Source organism: Camellia sinensis, chromosome 14, assembly GCF_055761805.1.
Source record: "Camellia sinensis isolate YWXY chromosome 14, ASM5576180v1, whole genome shotgun sequence".
Taxonomy (NCBI): Eukaryota; Viridiplantae; Streptophyta; class Magnoliopsida; order Ericales; family Theaceae; genus Camellia; species Camellia sinensis.
Genome location: NC_138974.1, coordinates 134,548,147 through 134,565,846, shown reverse-complemented (window position 1 = coordinate 134,565,846; position 17,700 = coordinate 134,548,147). Strand labels below are relative to the sequence as shown.

Sequence of the window (17,700 nt, the reverse complement as noted above, 5' to 3'; positions counted from 1 at the left end):
TGTCTATTTTGTTGACTTAGGCATTAGAGAGGTATCCGGCACACACCCGTCGACTAGCTCACGTTTGTGTTTTTAGGGAACAAAGCGACGACGTACGGAGGAGCGAAGACTTGATCAACAAGATTATACGGGAAGAATATTTCGTGCCCATACACATATCATAAACAAAAATAATATATATTATCAAATGAATTTTATCATTTCATGTAGGTAAATAAATTGTGAAATTCATAGAGGGATGGATAGGGAGGACCAAACCCCTTAAAAACAAGTTTGTAATTAGGTGCTTTGTAAGAGTAATCCTAATTTTGAGTCAAACTTATATAAAATATAAATTTAAATAAAAATTATTGAAAAAAAGTCTTGATTCTTTACCTCAAATTCATATCAAATTGAGTTTTATTCATTTCTTACCTACATCAAAATAGACTCAAATATTTACTAAAAATATTCAAAATCACCTTGTAACTTTAAATTTTTTAACAGCAATGATTTAGAACTCTAAATCCACCATTAGTGATGTGGAAAAAAAAGAGGGCAAATTACATATACCCCCTCGAGATTTAGCAAAATTACAGATACCCCCTGAGGTTTGAGAAATTGCAGATACCCCCTGAAGGTTATATTTGCATAACAAATTAGGGAGCAAATTGTTATGAAAATATAAACCTCAGGGGGCAATTTGTTATGAAAATGTAAACCTCAAGGGAGTATCTGTAATTTTCGAAACCTCAGGGGTATCTGTAATTTAGCTAAACCTCGATGGAGGTATATGTAATTTGCCAAAAAAAAAAAAAAAAAAACACAACACAACACAACACACACTGCCCACTATCACATCACTAGTGGCACCACTAATTAGAGGTCTCAAGCTTTATTCAATTTTTAATTCCGCCATCATTAGAATTTGGGTAAATTATACATACATCCCCTGAGATTTGTTTAAAATACGAATTGCTCCATGTGGTTTAAAAATTTACAAATGCCTCACTGTCATAATTTTTTATTTAACAGAATTAATTGAAAAAGTGAAATTTCTAACTGTTTACCTATACAATAATAAAATTATCTAAATCATTAATTGAAATAAAATTTTAACATTATTAAAAACTATTAATTAATATGATGATTTATTAATAAAATGACCTATTTGTTATGAAATTAGAAATCTTAAGGGCCATAATATAATTTTTAGAACTACATGGGATAATTTGTAGTTTAAATAAACCTCAGGAGGTGTGTTTGTAATTTACCCTTAGAATTTTTACTCAAATACATATCAAATCTTTATCATCATCAAAAAAAAAAAAAAAATTTAAAATTAAAGTTTGAGTAAAAATTAGAATAAAGGTTGAAGATGATCACAATTGATGAAGCGTTTAAAAATTGGTCATTTACACATAAGTCCTAATTTAAGAACTTATACTCTATTAAGTCTTAATTAAGATTTTTTTAACTCTCAAGTCCTATTAAATTTTTAATGGTCGGAATTACCCTTTAAATAATGATTGTTTATCATTTATGATTATCTATAAAAGAACATTATAATTTGACATTTATTTTGATTTTCAAAACTTTAAAACATCAACTTTAAAATTGAAAAAACTAAAAAAAAAAAAAAATTATGTGCAAAAAGGAAAAACTAATTTTTTTTAAAAAATTTTTAAAATTGAATTATTTTTTTGTGTAAAATTGAAGATTTTGTGCCTATAAATGATAATGGAACATTGATATGTAAAATTGAAAAAAAAAACTTTAAAAATGAAAAAAACTGATAATGTTCTCAGTTTTAAAATTGAAAAAAAATTGTTAATTTTCTTGATTTTATTGGATAATTGAATCAAACCAATAAGTAAAAGAGTAAAAACGTTTAATCTCATATTCTGTTTTTTTATCAGTTAGTAAAATAATTATCTAAAACATTATTGTGCAAAATTAATGATATTTTTAGTTTTAAAAATTAAAAAAATTTAATAGTAGTCTCAATTTTATTAAAAAAGATTTATTAATTTAATTTTTTAAAAATAAAATCTGAACTTGTATAACTAGTATAAATCTTTGAAAAATGCTTGGGCCAGCCCAAGTCTTGAGAGAGACCCTGAGAATATTTTTCTTTATTTTAAAAGTCTGGGTTCCGAACGTGGAGGTTCGGAACCAGGTTCGGGGAGTAGAGGTTTTATAAAGATATTAGACAGAAGTGCAAGGCACGGCGAGAGTGCTTTCTAGTTGTAGAGAGAGGGAGAAGACGAACAAGAAGAACATGGCCGATGTTCCAAGAAAGTAAGAAAAAAGAGAAAGAAACATCACCACAAAGATAACCCCCCCTCTCTCTCTCTGTTGCTTCTCTCCAACTCCAATTTCTGTTCCGATCTTGCGTCTAAAACCCTAGCTCTACTTCACTTTCTTTCTCTTGAAGATTCTGAAGATCCTATTTATAATCTCCGATTCGGAGGGAATTTATAATTTATGTTTGAATTTGGTTCGTTTGTGGGAATCGGAGCTTTGATGGTGGAAGTTTGAGCTTTCGATTATAATTACGCTTCCAGAATTTATTTTTATTTTTATTTTATTTTTGTGTGTGGAGAGTTTTGAAATGGCGGAGGAAGGTGCATTGTCGTTTTCTGTGGCGTCCGTGGTGGAGGATGTTCTTCAGCAGCATGGGATTCGATCCAGACATCTTGATCTGGAGTCCCGCAGGGCAGAGGAAGCCGGTAACTCTTTGTTCTTTTTTGAGCCCTCCATCGTTATATATATATATATATATATATTTTGAAAAAGAAGGCAAAGCTATATGGATTTTGAGTTGTTTCTCACAATTCAATCTTTTTGATGAATAGAGATATTGTTACAGTTGACTATGGGATTGGTCTCTAGATTAAGTTCGTCAAATATATATATATATTTACTTGTGCTGGCATTGAATTTTTGTTTCGTGATTTGATTTGTTGTTCTTGTTTATGTGATGAAGTTCACCAGAAAAAAACTATACTGTTTTGTTTGGCTATGGAAAAGGAAACTATTTGAAATATTGAAGTCTGAATTTCGGGCCTTAACTATATGTGGCCTTGCAAATCAGATTAACTCTGGTCTTTTATTTGAAATAAATTCACAACCCTATAAATCTTAAGCTGGATATTTTGGTTTAGTTGAGATGCGTTTTCTATTATGGAATCCAAAACAGCAGATTGTTTCGCTTATTTTATTATCTAAGTGGTGTTCAAGTGTCATCTGACAGAATGTCTCATTTCCAGTTATCTGTCTCTTTTGCAATATGTTTGGGATCTGTTCTTTGCAGATTGTAGTTTAGCATTGAATATTATTAACCTATTACTTTCCGATTTTATTACATAATTTTGTATTTTTTAACTGCTTTTTTATGTGTCCTAATAATTGTCCTGATATATGACCTCTAGCAACAAGACGGTATGAGGCAGCTGGGTGGCTAAGAAAGATGGTTGGAGTTGTTGGAGCTAAAGATTTGCCAGCCGAGCCTTCTGAGGAAGAGTTTAGGCTTGGTTTGAGAAGTGGTCTGATTCTCTGCAATGTACTTAATAAAGTTCAACCTGGAGCTGTGCCAAAGGTGATCATTAATTTAACTTTGTTTCGATTAGCATCATGTAGTTTTTCAATTATTGTGATTTTTTGTTATTATTTATATTTGCATAATCGATTCAGGTTGTAGAGAGTCCTGATTCTGCGCTTATACCTGATGGAGCAGCTTTATCCGCATATCAATATTTTGAAAATGTGAGAAACTTTCTTGTAGCGGTGCAAGAGATGGGGCTTCCTACTTTTGAGGCATCTGATCTGGAACAAGTAGGTGTCTTGGCTATGGGAGCAATGCTACTAAGATCTTGCTTGTATAGCTTAGCTGTTTTTTAAGATGCATTATGATAATTTATGTAGAGTAACTGTCTAAAAATTTGCCACATTGTTATCTATTAATTTGTCAGGGAGGGAAATCTTCTAGGGTTGTGAATTGCATTCTGGCACTTAAATCCTACAGTGACTGGAAGCAGTCAGGTGGGAATGGGGTATGGAAATTTGGGGGAAATTTAAAACCAGTGACATCTGGAAAGCAATTTTTGCACAAGAATTCAGATCCATTCACAGGTTCCTTGTCAAGGAACTTGTCAATGAGCGAAAAGTCATTGAATGCTCTATCCTCTGACCTTGACTCTAATAATAAGGTTAGTATCTTGATGATAGCAATATATATATATCTGTGATTGCTTTCATGTTTAAATTAGAAGAATGACTATTTTTTTCATATGCTTATTTTCAGTCTAGTTCTTTGAGTATGCTTGTTCGTGCCGTTCTGTTAGATAAGAAGCGTGAAGAAGTTCCAACAGTAAGTTGTTAATATCCTTAGTGCCTTAATCAGATTATTTAATGTAAAAAAAAATTCTGTAATCATGCCAGGCGTAGTGGGGGAATCATGTATGGTCTTCTATACTATGGCATGCAAGTTTTGCGAGTCTACCTATTATGAAAAGCATGTGATACCCTTGCAGATGAGCATAAATTCAATATTCAGGGAGCTTCCAACTGGGAGACACTATCATGGGTTGCCAATTGTTCAATCTTTTGCACTTGTTTTCACTATTATAAGAATTCAACATATGGTTCAGAAGCTTCTGGCTAACCAGAAAAAATAAATGGTTACGAAAAGAATAAAAGAAAGATGCTGAAGGGTTACTATACGAGTTACATGAGTCTTTTACTATTACTGCTGCTGCTTTATCACGATCACCAATACTGTGACCATAGTACTAGTTTCATCTATCTGATCAATAACACTCGTCTGCTTGCAACAGCTGGTGGAGTCTGTGCTAAATAAGGTTGTGGAGGAATTTGAGCATCGCATTGCATCTCAAATTGACTTGGTATGTTGTTATTAGTACAACCAATTCTCATTTTATAGAAGATATTGAATTGCTCACAGAGCTGCTTATTAGCTCTAATGAATTTTGATAATTCTGTATTGACATTTAATAGTTGATATAGAGTGGATGAGTGTAAGAACCATTGGTAACATGGTTTTGGGTATTTTTAGTAAAGTTTATTTGAATAATAAAAGTTATATTATTGCTTAATTCTATTTATTAATCATTTAGATTTCCAACTGCTATTTCAACAGAAGAAAACAACTTCACAAGATGTTGTCATTTCTCATGGCAACAAATATCACTTGAAGCATGGTTCTGCTAATATAAAGGTATTTTGTTGATCATTAGCTTTTGAAAAAAATTAGCTACTAATTAATCAGGCACGTATTTGATGCAAGTCCTTAACATTTCTGAATATTCAGTTTATAGCATTTTCTTCATCTGTTTATGGAATGATGTAGATAGAAGAGAAAAATTTGATGCAGTTAAAGAAAGAGGAATGCTTCCATAAAGCCAATATCCCTGATGAGGAATCAAAAAGACAAACTCTCAAACAGCAGATGATATTTGAACGACAGAACAGAGAGATTACAGTATGGCTAGCTGCCTCATATTTTCCATCAGTTTTATCTGTTAGTTGTATATAGGTGTATTGATGTTACTTTACTTTTCTGTAGGAGCTAAAACAAACTCTTCACATTACAAAAGCTGGCATGCAGTTCATGCAAATGAAGTTCCACGAAGATCTCCACAATCTTGGTAGGAGTTTAGATTGATTCTTGTGTTCCTTTTTTCCCCCCTTTAATTAATTAAATTAGTATTGTTTATTTTTGTTTGAATGAGGGGGGAGATGGGGTTTCTTTGGGGTTTACAAGAATTTTTATCTCATTTTGAGTCCTTGCCTTCGTAGGTGTGAATGTTCATGGTCTTGCACATGCTGCTTCTGGATATCATAAAGTCCTTGAGGAAAACCGCAAGCTATATAATCAAGTGCAGGACCTTAAAGGTAACACCGTTTACATGTCTAATAATCACACTTGCTTTTGAATTCTATACAAGTCATCAAATGGATTGAACACTTTTTCATTATTGTTTAATTAGGAAGTATTAGGGTTTACTGTCGAGTTAGGCCCTTCTTGGGTGGACAATCAAACTATTCAACTACTGTGGGTCATATAGAAGAGGGAACAATTACTATTGCTATTCCATCAAAGCACGGTAAAGGGCGTAGGATGTTCAACTTCAACAAAGTTTTTGGGCCCTCTGCAACCCAAGGTTGGTGGGATTCTGATTTTGAGTTTTTCTAGATCCATGCCTTTTAGCGTTTCTTTAACTTTATTCCTTCCTCTTGTATTTCAGCGGAGGTCTTTTCAGATACACAGCCACTTATTCGTTCTGTCCTTGATGGGTACAATGTATGTATATTTGCATATGGTCAAACTGGATCGGGAAAAACTTACACAATGGTGAGACATACCACCAATGTTTATTTATGAAATTATGATAATCTATCTCAAGAGATCTTTGTTTAATCAAACAAACAATTGATGGTTTTCTTTTCTATGCATCCAGACTGGACCTAGGGATCTTACAGAGCAACAACGAGGTGTAAATTACAGGGCATTGAGTGATTTGTTTCTTCTAGCAGAACAAAGAAAGAACACCTTCCACTATGATGTCTCTGTGCAAATGATTGAGATATATAATGAGCAAGTTAGAGATCTTCTTGTTACTGATGGTCTTAACAAAAGATATCCTTCAATGATTATTGGTTATATTCCATGCATGTTCTTAAAATTGAAACTGGTCATCACTAATTGTTCTGGTCCAAATTGTATTGTGACGGTAAATTTTCAAATTGTCATTCAAACTGAAAATATGGAGAAAAAAAAAAAAATGTTGATGAGCTATACATGAATCTTATATAGGGGAATATTCAAGAATCACAAATTTGCAACAATTCATTAGTGTTTAAAACTTGGGCTTCATTTTACGCCTACAACCTCTCTGTATCTCTTAGGATTTCCTTAATTCGTTAAAACATTAGAGATCCGCAACAGTTCTCAGACAGGACTCAATGTACCAGATGCAAGTCTTGTTCGGGTGTCGTCAACATCGGATGTGATTGATTTGATGAACTTAGGACATAGAAATCGTGCAGTGGGTGCAACAGCCCTCAACGATCGTAGTAGTCGCTCCCACAGGTGTGGTTTTATTCCTCTATGCATACCTCTAAGCATTTCATTTGATATTGCTGACTTTACTACTTAATCAATTTGCAGTTGCTTGACTGTTCATGTCCAAGGAAGGGACTTGACAACTGGAGCTGTACTTCGTGGCTGTATGCATTTGGTTGATCTGGCCGGAAGTGAGAGGGTTGACAAATCTGAAGTAACAGGAGATAGACTAAAAGAGGCGCAACATATTAACAAATCTCTTTCTGCTTTGGGTGATGTGATCTCTTCCCTCGCCCAAAAGAATTCACATGTCCCTTACAGGAACAGCAAACTGACACAATTGCTCCAAGACTCACTTGGTAAGGCTAAATGAATGAATTTACGGGGTGGAGAGGAAATTCAACCTTCTGTTTTGTTGTTCATTCTATCTGATAATTTATGTTTTGGGGTCGTACTTAAATTTTAGGAGGACAGGCCAAGACACTAATGTTTGTTCACATAAGCCCTGAGCCTGATTCTATTGGAGAAACATTGAGTACACTCAAATTTGCTGAGCGTGTTGCCACTGTTGAACTTGGTGCTGCCCGAGTAAACAAAGATGGTGCAGATGTTAAAGAGCTCAAAGAGCAGGTTCTTACATTCTCTTTGTTTAGCTGTTTACCTCTGCATTGCACTTACAGATGAATATTTGTAAGTTCTTATTTCATTTCACTAATATACAAATTCTTATATCAGATTGCTAGTCTTAAAGCAGCCTTGGCAAGGAAAGAAGGGCAATCGGAGCTCATGCAGCAAAAAATAGCTGGTAGTCCATGTGGCATAGTGTCCTCACCTTATCATCGTAGCCCACAAGGTGGAGATATATTGGCTGATCAGAAAAGCCGCAGGAAACCAATGGGGGATGTAGGCAACATAGAGGAGGTAAATACACTGCATCTATGGTGTAATGAAACATATCATTCTCTTATTGACCTTGCATGCTGAACTTGAATATTAACATCTTAATGTATATTAATTGGCAGAATACTGATTTTCCAATAATAGAATAATCATTACTGTGCACAAGTATTTGATTGTATCTACTGATTTTCAAATTTAAAATATCTAACTATAGATCTGTCCAAGTAGTACTTTCATTGATACGACTGTGTCCAGATAAGCCACCCTGTTTTTGACCATTGTGAAATATCATTGAAAATGTGGAGTTTTTACAATTATTATTATCATATTTTTGTATAACAATCATGAAAAATCTTTAGTTAGGTCAGATGAGGGTAGCTATATAATCATTAATTCTCATGTAGTCTTCTAGTTATTTTTACTTGTTTTTCTATTCGTTCATTTTAATTCTGATATTTGTAGATCCATGGGGGTTCATGTATGATGTAATTTTTTTGTAGGTACGGAACAACTCAGGATTGAGGCAAAAGAGGCAAAGTTTCGATCTTGATGAGCTATTAGGAAGTTCGTCTCCCTGGTCTCCTGTCACTAGTCCTGGTCAGAATTATGGGGAGGATGATAGAGAAACAGGCTTAGGTGAGTGGGTAGATAAGGTCATGGTGAACAAGCAAGAAGCTAATGGAGTTCACAACCCTTTAGGACATTGGGAAGCAGACAATGGACACATGTCTGATGTATTTGGTCAGAAATATCTCTCAGATTCTTCCAAATTATACATGGAACCATCATATAATATATTCACAGGAAGCAACCAGTTTGACATTGCTACTAGTGATGATTTGGATGAGCTTGATGCTGGCACTAGTGACTCATCGGAGCCTGATTTGCTTTGGCAATTCAATCATGCCAGACTTACCAACTTAACTAATGGGATGGGCTCAAAGATTCAGAAACCGAATCCAAAGCCAGCAAAGAGCCCAGAACTAAGGTAATGCCTATTGATTTTTTTATGGGTATCTGCTTCTCTCCTTTGTCCTTGTCAACCTTTTTTAAAAAAAAAAATATGTTTCAAAATTCTAACTAGTTGTTCTTCTACAGCCGGAATGTGATTCCTAAATTAGGCCCTTCACAAACACATAAATTGTCAAACGGCATTGGCCCCAACTCTCAACGGAGTGGAAGGCAGGCAATCCCTACTGAAGCTAAACGGAAAACTGGGAATAGAAAATAGAGGGTAGATTGTATGTAGCAGAATTATTATTTTTATTTTTTTATAATTTTTTATTTCTATATCTGATGGTGAGGTGAGTGTGTGAGAGGTGAGGTGTTCCTATAATATAGTTTTTTTTTTTTATTTTCTCTTGAATTCATTTTTTTGTTTATATAAATGTCAATGCAACCATAACTCCAGTTGCTTGTATTTGTTGTTGTCAAGCTTAAGAGAGGTACTCCAATTCTTTGGATTCCACAATATTTTCATTCATATATAAAAGTCTTCTGCATCTTATGAAGCAATGAACTAGTGCACTGTTTTATGGTTTGAAGGGATAATATACTGACAATTTTTGATGAATTGGCATCTGAACTCAATGTTTCTGTTAATTTTTTCTTTCATTCTTTCTGGCAGGCAGTTTGTCTTTGTGTATGCATACATATGAATTCTCCTTTGCTGCGTTATTTATGTTATTAAGCATTTTTCATATATCTGGAATGTCTCTTCTTTATATTTCTGATTGCAGAGGAATGCGTTTGTGTATTTTTCTTCGGCATTGATATAGAAATTGGGCCTTTGGCGTGCTAATTTTCATCTAGTAACGGAGTTGAGAAAAGGGCATATATCCATTCTGATCACTGTTGAAATGATATTGCTTTGCGATCCATTTGTTGACAAAACTGATGTGTTTAGGTTCACTTCACTGTGTTAGGCATGAATAATAATATATAATTGAGGAAGAAAATAATGGTGGATGAGGAAATAAAAATCAATTCTACACTCCACATACGAGATTGAATCAAGAGACTTGCTACACATAATATTAGTGTCACAGGAATTTGGGGATCTTATTCTCAAGCTAAGGTAGCTCTTCAAACAACTTAAAGAAATTGAAAATTCATACCTTCAAATACATGACAACTTAAAGAAATTGAAAATTCACACCTTCAAATACATGACAAAGGAACAGATAATAAAGAAGTAACTCAATAGTAATATACTCGGTTCAAGCATAAACATCAGGGTTTGCTAGGAGGTATTCTTCGACAACCTTGAACATCCCCATGGCCTTGTCCTTTCCAGCATTCATTTCCTCTTCATTGAGCTCAATCTCACCCTTGGCGTGATAGTAGCTTGTGCTTGTCACCTTACTTCCATCACCAATAGCCTCAAACTTAACCTCATAAGAGAGAGATTCAAGCTTGCCGCCCAATGCATCGCCTTCAATCAAAGTGTACTTGCACTCGTAGTTCTCGACATCAAGTGAATCAATCTTGTGCTTCAAGCACTTCATGTGACCCCCTGCAAATAGCACAAATATAACAACCATTTTTATTGTGCTTTTTTTTTTTTTATAAAATTAAAAAATAAAAAATCACTTGTGTGTAATCTGCTATTAAAATTAGAAATATAGATAAATCTACCTTCAGGGAAGTTAGTTTGCTTGATGCTTCCAACACCACCATCACCTTGAACGTACTCGATGCTCTTGATGGATTGAGGGAGAAGCTTAGGGATGAGATTGTGGGAGTCAAGGATCAAAGCCTTGAACATCCTGCTGGGTGCTACTGTGGTGGTGAACTCTTTGGTAAAAGTAGTTACACCCATTTTTGTTTTTGGCTATTGGAAGAAAGGAAGGAAGAAACAGAGGTGTAGGAAATGAGAATGAGTTGATTGTGGGTATGAAGAAACTGCATTAAGACAATGGGTATTTATAGAATGGGATTAGAGGGCATGTTTTGGCAGATTATGATTCTTTTAGCACTTCACATTTGAATAGCCATAGCCATCCATTGTTGAACTCATTCATAATTGATCAGAGAGGGCCTACTGATATTTGGAAGCTTTTGAAAAGAATAAAAAAAAAAGAACACGTTTAGAAACACTCGGCTCCTATGGTATTTTTGGGTAAGTAATTTGACAAATGGTGTCTTGTAGTTATGGCATTGGTAGCTATAATATAACGAAAAGAGTGATGTACCCATCAGATTGGTGGTTCATGCAGACCTGATTGTATCCACTTGGAGCAATCGAATTGTCAAGAGACATAAGGGCAATTTTGTCTTCCAAAATAGAGGTTCCAACTATTTGTATATATATATTTTTTCATTTTCCAACTTTGTAATTTTTGAGAATTAACCACTAAATTGTAAATACTTATCCTATATTCCACTGAATTGTTATTTTTTCTTAACAATTTCTGACTTCTCTAATGCTATGTTTGATTGAGAGATTTGAGAAGAGATTTGGAAAGGAAAACGGAAAAAAATAAGTGAAATGTGAATAAAATATACCTATATTTCACCTAGTTTAATACACTTTTTTTTTTTTCCCTTTCTAAATTCTTCGCCAAATACCCCAACCAAACACAGCGTAAATGAAACGAACTTAGTAACAAATTTTTCCGGTTCCTATAGCCTATTCTTTTTTTGTTATTATGGAAATTACATTATTTTTAGTTAAGCGTCAAACTTTAAAAATCACTTAAATTCAACACTCCAATTTAAGTGACGATATTTTATTCTCCTATATCCCCTCCATTGACTGGAAAAGAAAATAGTAATGTCGAGTATCATGAAAAAAATATTATGAAATATTCATGAAGATTTTTTATCTTTTAATTAGTGTGTGTGTTTTATTGTATTTAATCTAAGAGTGAAGAATTTTCATGAAACATTTCATGATACTTTTCATCATTTGATTAGAGTGTGGTGTTTTATTATGTATATAATCCAAAAATGGAAACTTTTTATGAAACATTTTATGATATTTTTTTTTTATGAAGATCATTGCTATTATTTTTTTATATGTAATAACCGTTATTCACGGCTAAAGTAAACGGTCAATTATCTAGAAGGCAGGTTTAAATGGACTAAATGGGTCAAGGGCCACAGAGCGCGATTATTCTACAATGGATGGCTATGTATTGAATATTATATGGCCTACTTGGAGAATTTTTATACTATCCCAACACATTCCTATCTAGTCCCAAGTCTTATATATAATACCCATGTCTTAATTCAGTTCTTCACACCCCACAACCCTCAACTCACTCTCATTCCCATTTCCTACACCAATTCCCTCTCTCCTTTCTATAGCCAAAAAGAGAAATGGGTGTCACTACTTTCACCCAAGAATTCACCACCTCAATTGCACCCAACAGGATGTTCAAGGCTTTGATGCTTGACTCCCACAATCTCATCCCTAAGCTTCTCCCTCAATCCATCAAGAGCATTGAGTACATTCAAGGCGATGGCGGTGTTGGAAGCATCAAGCAAACCAACTTCCATGAAGGTATATAATATAGGTCAATTTATATTTCATGTGCTAAAATGTGAATAGAATTAACAAGACAGTTACAATATTGCTAAAAGAATTGTTTTATGTTTTAAAAAAGAGCCAATAAAATTGGTTGTAATGCTTGTGCTATTTGTAGGGAGTCACATGAAGTGCTTGAAGCACAAGATTGATTCACTTGACATCGAGAACTATGCGTGCAAATATACTTTGATTGAAGGCGATGCCTTGGGTGACAAATTAGAATTTCTCTCTTACGAGGTTAAGTTTGAGGCTATTACTGATGGCGGAAGTAAGGTGACAAGCACAACATATTATCACGCCAAAGGTGACATTGAGCTCAAAGTAGATGAACTAACAGCCGGAAAGGACAAGGCCATGGGGATGTTCAAGGTTGTCGAAGATTACCTGCTTGCAAACCCAGATGTCTATGCTTGAACCAAAATGTGTTACTGTTGAGTTGTTGAGTTGTTTCTTTATTTTCTATTCCTATGCAGTAATTGAAGGTGTGGATTTTTTTTTTGTGTTGTTTGAACTGCTACCTTAAGCTTGAGAATAAGAACTCCACGTTAGTGTGACATTATTAATGTGTGGAGTATAAAACTGAAAGCATGTAAAACAAAAATGAAAACAAGTGTAATAGTAAAGTTGTGCAAGAAATGTTTATTTTCATATCTGTTTCGTGGACAAAATTGGTAATCCTTATATTTTGTCAATTATATTGTTTTGGTGTCTATAATTTTAATTAGTTTGATTTTGATCATTGATTTTAGATTTTGTGTCAATTTAGTTTAACTGATAATGTCGATTAGGGTTTTTAAAGGAAAATGGTCACTGAATTTGTTGAAATTTACTAAGTTGAACAAGTTCACAATTTTACTTATAAAACTATGATACATATCGCCCATGTATGTACTTTTCATTTAAAAAAAACACAAGTAATTTAATCAATTGGATCAAATTGGAACAAAATTATAAATTAAAGGTCAAAATTGAGTCAAATAACATTAACAAAATCAAAATAATACAATGATAAAAATGTAAATACTATCGGCATAATTTTCCCTGTTTCATTTAAACTAAATTCTTGATTCAAATTTAACGGGTTTCATTCATACTAAAAAGATATTCAATATTGAAAAACAAAATTGAAGAATTGCGTCGTGAAGAAAACAAGAACAAATAATTAAATGTCATGTGAAGCCTGCCCGTGGTTTGGGGTGCGCATGATCCAATTAGGCCTGGGCCCAAGCTCGGCCCAGGACCTTGGGCCTGGGCCATCATTTTGAAGCCTACCCCGCCCCGCTTACGCTGGCCCGATTAAAGCCCACTCAAAGCCCAGCCCGAGGCCCAATGTCATTTTTGGTGGAGAAAAAAAAATTTGATGAAAAAAAATAGAAAAAAAATGTTCAAGTTCTGTCCAAGCCCGAGCCCATGCCTATCGGCCCGTCCAAGGCCCGAATATCCCCTAGGCCTTGACCCGGGCCTACTTTTCTGGCCCATGGGCCGGGCCGACCTGGTCCGACTTTTGACGAGAGCTCGTGAGGCCCGACATGGGCCGGCCCGAGCTCGGGCCCGAGTGGGCCAAGTCAGGCCAAATTTACGCCCCTCCATGAGATTACTTTTTGTATTTTTTTTTCATAAAAAAAACTAAAAAAATTATTCTAATTCCAAATATATTGAATGTGTATGTGAATTTGTTCACATAGTAGAGAGATAATATATGGTTCCATTGGTCAATTTTGGACCTTCTATGGGACTAATTCATTGATTCAACCAATGGAATAAATAGTATGCTTTGTTTACACTCTGTGAACAAGCTGTTTGATTTTTTTAGTCACCCCTCAATTTATTAATATTATTTGTTGAAATTGTGAGAATTTGTCCACACACAGATTTGCTTCGGAATTGATTATTTTAATTATTTTTAAATTTTTTTATAAAAAAAATGTGTAAAAAAATAAAGAGTAATATAATAACTTGTAGTGATTTTTTAGTTTTTTTTTGTTATTTTAGGCATTGTTTGGGGTGTGATAAAAATAGTCAAAAAATTACTATAAATTGTCACATCGCTTTTTACTTTTCTGTATATATATATATATATATATATATATATTTTTGTAAAAAGTTATAAAGTCAACTAAAAAAATTAATTATCAAATGAATCCTTAATTTTTAAGTTTTCAATTCTTATTTTTGTATTTTTAATATTTTTTAAAAATATTTTAATTATTTTTTTAAACTTTTAGATCCACTTAATCTTAATATACCTAAAAAGTTTTAAAAAAAATTGTACAAAAATCTTTAAAAATTCATTGAATATAACAGAATACGAAAATGTATTAGATTTATATATATTTTTTGTTTTTTTTTGTATTTGGTGGATTATTTTATTTTATTTTTTCATAAATATTATACTTTTTAAATGTATTTTGATTAGGTGTATGTAAAAAATAAAAAAATTGTGAAAAATAATAAAAAAATTCAATGAAAATAAAAAATACGAAAAATAAAAAACTTAATTTTCTAGAACCAAACATTATTATTATTATTATTTTTTTAAAACCAAAGTCACCTTGGCCAAAAAAAAAAGAAAGAAACCAAAGTCACCTATTTTTTATGTTCTTCAATGGGAGACCAACCGCCAACCTATACATATTGTGGAGGGATAAAAATATTGGCCCAAGAACCTATGAGATTAGGCCTAAAAACCAAAAATCGAAGTCCGGCCCAGCAACTTGAAATCATGAAAAGCCCAAACCACTGATGGGTCCAACGAAGAAAGGGACAATGTCACGTGACTAAAGCTTGAACAAAATAGCCTTCTAGAGGATCTGTATAATGCAAGAGAGTCGTCAGATTAATGCATAACAAATGATGAGGATCATAATAGCCAGAAATAGGTATATAGGCTTAGCTCGTGTAAATATAATGGTCGTCCGATAGATATGATTGGACAAACGAGGCAATTGGTAGGATGTCCCTAAGAAGCTTGACATAATTTGAGCCGAACATAGCATAAATCTAACGGCACAAGATCAAAGTAGCCTGGCCACTTGCCTGACCAAAGTCTGGCGATAATCGGAACCCTTGGATGAAGGTGCCGATCCAATAGACGAGGCCAAAACTACAACACTATAAAAAGGAAAGTAAGTAAAAGCAAAAGGTAAGCAGGAGATGGAAAGAAAAAGAAGTATAAAATTTATATCTATAAAACAAATACTATACTGTCGATTTGATGTTTGACTTGATTATCGAAGGATCCTCCCGACCAAATCTGGTCGGGAGAGATCACTGACCAATTGGTTTCTTTTTACAGGAGTACAGGAAGGGACATCTCATCTCACATTCCCTATAGAGAATCTTCTATATACCATATATATATATATATATATATATTGTTTGTAATAATAATCAAGATATTTGGAAGAAAAAATAATCGTAAATCCTAATATTGATGAAATAATAAATGGGCAAATTATACTAACAGTTCCTATAGTTTGGGACTCGAGTCACTTTGGTCCCTGATTTTCCACTTGTGACACATTTGACCATGGATTTTGAATATTGTTTTAAATACGGACAATTGAAGATACCATTGCCTAATTTTAAGGGCAAAATCTTCAACTAATTTGACAAAAATAAATGTAAAAAAATATTTTTAAATTTTTAAAAATTATTTCTACCCACCAAAGATAAAATTATGTAAAATTAATAAATCTTTTAGAGATTTATTTATTTATTTTTTTTACCAAATTAAGTTTTATTATGTGTTTGGATGATGATTATGTAATCGGTGGTTGTTAGGATTTTAATGCGTAATTGATATATTTAATATGTGAAATGTTTTTAGTTTTGGATTTTTTGATTTAATGAATTGGTTTAATAATGATATCAAAGTTGTCGCTATAATTGACTTTTGAAAAATAAAAACTAATTTAATGAAAATATAAACAACTATCCATTACATGCTTATTATCCAAACATATAATAAAAATTAATTTGGTAAAATAAATAAATAAATAAATAAAATATTTATTAATTTTACATAATTTTATTTTTAGTGAGTAGAAATAGTTTTTAAAACTTCAAAAATATTTTTTTGACATTTGTTTTTGTCAAATTAGTTTATATTTTATTAAATTGATGATTTTGCCCTTGAAATTAAGTAATAATATCTTCAATTGTCTTTATTTGGAACAAAATTCAAAATTCATGGTCAAATGTATCACAATTGAAAAGTCAGAAGCCAAAATGACATAAGTCACAAACAATAGGGACCATTAATGTAATTCGCCCAACAATAAACTTGAAAAGAAGATTGTTTCCTTGAAGCAAAATTGAGGATGTCACAATCCAAAGATAATATTTCGGTTGGTAACTTTTTCAGTACGACTGTGACACAGAGCACTAGGTGTAGAGCTCTAAATTGAGCTCTACACAGCTGGCAGGGGTAAAAAAAATAAAAAATAAAAAATAAAAAAAGGGAAAAAAGACAAATCATCATGAAAAAAGACAAATTAGAGTTTCCTTAGAGCTCCTAATTTAGGACTCTTAAATATGTTTGTTTTCAGTATTGGGTTGTTCATGATTTGTATTCATGATTACTATTATTCTGCTTAGCTCTAAATTTTATAGATTGTTTCAATATATTTTTTTTGAGTGAATTGTTTTAAGAGCAATGGTAGAGAGCCACAAAAAATGTGGCTCAAATGGCTCAAAACTGCCAAAACGACATCGTTTTGGGGGCAAAACGACGCAAAACGACGTCGTTTTGACAGTTTTGAGCCATTTAAGCCACACTTTTTGTGGCCCTCAAACATTTTTCTTGTTTCAATACATTAAACCCATGTTTTCTTTGTTGTGATTGTTGTGACAGCTGCTACTCTAGAAGTCATTGTACCTTCACTGATCGTTGGTCGATTTATTGGGAAAGGGTACTCTCTTTATTTTTTATTTTATTTCATTTTATCCTTGACTGAAGCTTATATAGTGATGGATCGTTGAACACATCAAAAATAAATTTTAAACTACACTAAATTCTTTTAGAATAATGGCAAGTCTAGGTATCGATCCACAGGGATAATTGTGAAATTAAACTAATTTAATTGTTAAATTTCTAAATTAATTTTGATAAAAAGATTGATTGTTCATAGCCTAAATTAATAATAAATAAATTAAGCTAAGGAATTAAATTATCAATAATAAATGAAATTGGGTTTAC

General features: G+C 32.9%; 3 protein-coding genes across 4 annotated transcripts; 2 read left to right on the top strand and 1 right to left on the bottom strand.

Annotated features, from left to right (window-relative positions):
* Nucleotides 1-2,206: 2,206 nt before the first annotated feature.
* Nucleotides 2,207-9,481, top strand: LOC114310138 (kinesin-like protein KIN-14I). Of its 2 annotated transcripts, none has more exons than XM_082906187.1 (19): nt 2,207-2,711; nt 3,414-3,580; nt 3,676-3,816; nt 3,954-4,190; nt 4,286-4,351; nt 4,818-4,886; nt 5,141-5,218; nt 5,375-5,482; nt 5,567-5,648; nt 5,800-5,895; nt 5,991-6,164; nt 6,249-6,355; nt 6,462-6,642; nt 6,934-7,093; nt 7,172-7,425; nt 7,533-7,696; nt 7,802-7,987; nt 8,467-8,954; nt 9,065-9,481. In XM_082906187.1, exons 1-19 carry the CDS (start codon nt 2,594-2,596, stop codon nt 9,195-9,197), a joined length of 3,009 nt encoding a protein of 1,002 aa, XP_082762313.1. In that variant the 5' UTR covers nt 2,207-2,593; the 3' UTR covers nt 9,198-9,481. The 2 variants fall into 2 exon arrangements, with proteins under 2 accessions (XP_082762313.1, XP_082762312.1); XM_082906186.1 differs by having other exon boundaries at nt 5,351-5,482.
* A 521-nt stretch (nt 9,482-10,002) lies between these two features.
* On the bottom strand, nt 10,003-11,186 carry LOC114310139 (major strawberry allergen Fra a 1-3). Its single transcript, XM_028256035.2, has 2 exons — nt 10,604-11,186; nt 10,003-10,481 (listed from the first exon to the last, which is right to left on the bottom strand). Exons 1-2 carry the CDS (start codon nt 10,785-10,787, stop codon nt 10,186-10,188), a joined length of 480 nt encoding a protein of 159 aa, XP_028111836.1. The 5' UTR covers nt 10,788-11,186; the 3' UTR covers nt 10,003-10,185.
* An 890-nt stretch (nt 11,187-12,076) lies between these two features.
* LOC145807641 (major strawberry allergen Fra a 1.04-like) lies at nt 12,077-13,148 on the top strand. Its single transcript, XM_082906185.1, has 2 exons — nt 12,077-12,473; nt 12,616-13,148. The coding sequence occupies exons 1-2, from the start codon at nt 12,290-12,292 to the stop codon at nt 12,912-12,914; spliced, it is 483 nt and encodes a 160-aa protein (XP_082762311.1). The 5' UTR covers nt 12,077-12,289; the 3' UTR covers nt 12,915-13,148.
* The last annotated feature ends 4,552 nt before the right edge of the window (nt 13,149-17,700 follow it).

Excerpts from the sequence above, each read along its gene's own strand:
- LOC114310138 (XM_082906186.1), top strand. The coding sequence starts at position 2,594 with ATGGCGGAGGAAGGTGCATTGTCGTTTTCTGTGGCGTCCGTGGTGGAG. Across the intron at positions 4,887-5,140 it reads TTGCATCTCAAATTGACTTG|AAGAAAACAACTTCACAAGA; the intron begins GTATGTTGTTAT and ends CTATTTCAACAG. Across the intron at positions 6,356-6,461 it reads CGGGAAAAACTTACACAATG|ACTGGACCTAGGGATCTTAC; the intron begins GTGAGACATACC and ends CTATGCATCCAG.
- LOC114310139 (XM_028256035.2), bottom strand. The coding sequence starts at position 10,787 with ATGGGTGTAACTACTTTTACCAAAGAGTTCACCACCACAGTAGCACCC. Across the intron at positions 10,482-10,603 it reads GCAAACTAACTTCCCTGAAG|GGGGTCACATGAAGTGCTTG; the intron begins GTAGATTTATCT and ends TGCTATTTGCAG.
- LOC145807641 (XM_082906185.1), top strand. The coding sequence starts at position 12,290 with ATGGGTGTCACTACTTTCACCCAAGAATTCACCACCTCAATTGCACCC. Across the intron at positions 12,474-12,615 it reads GCAAACCAACTTCCATGAAG|GGAGTCACATGAAGTGCTTG; the intron begins GTATATAATATA and ends TGCTATTTGTAG.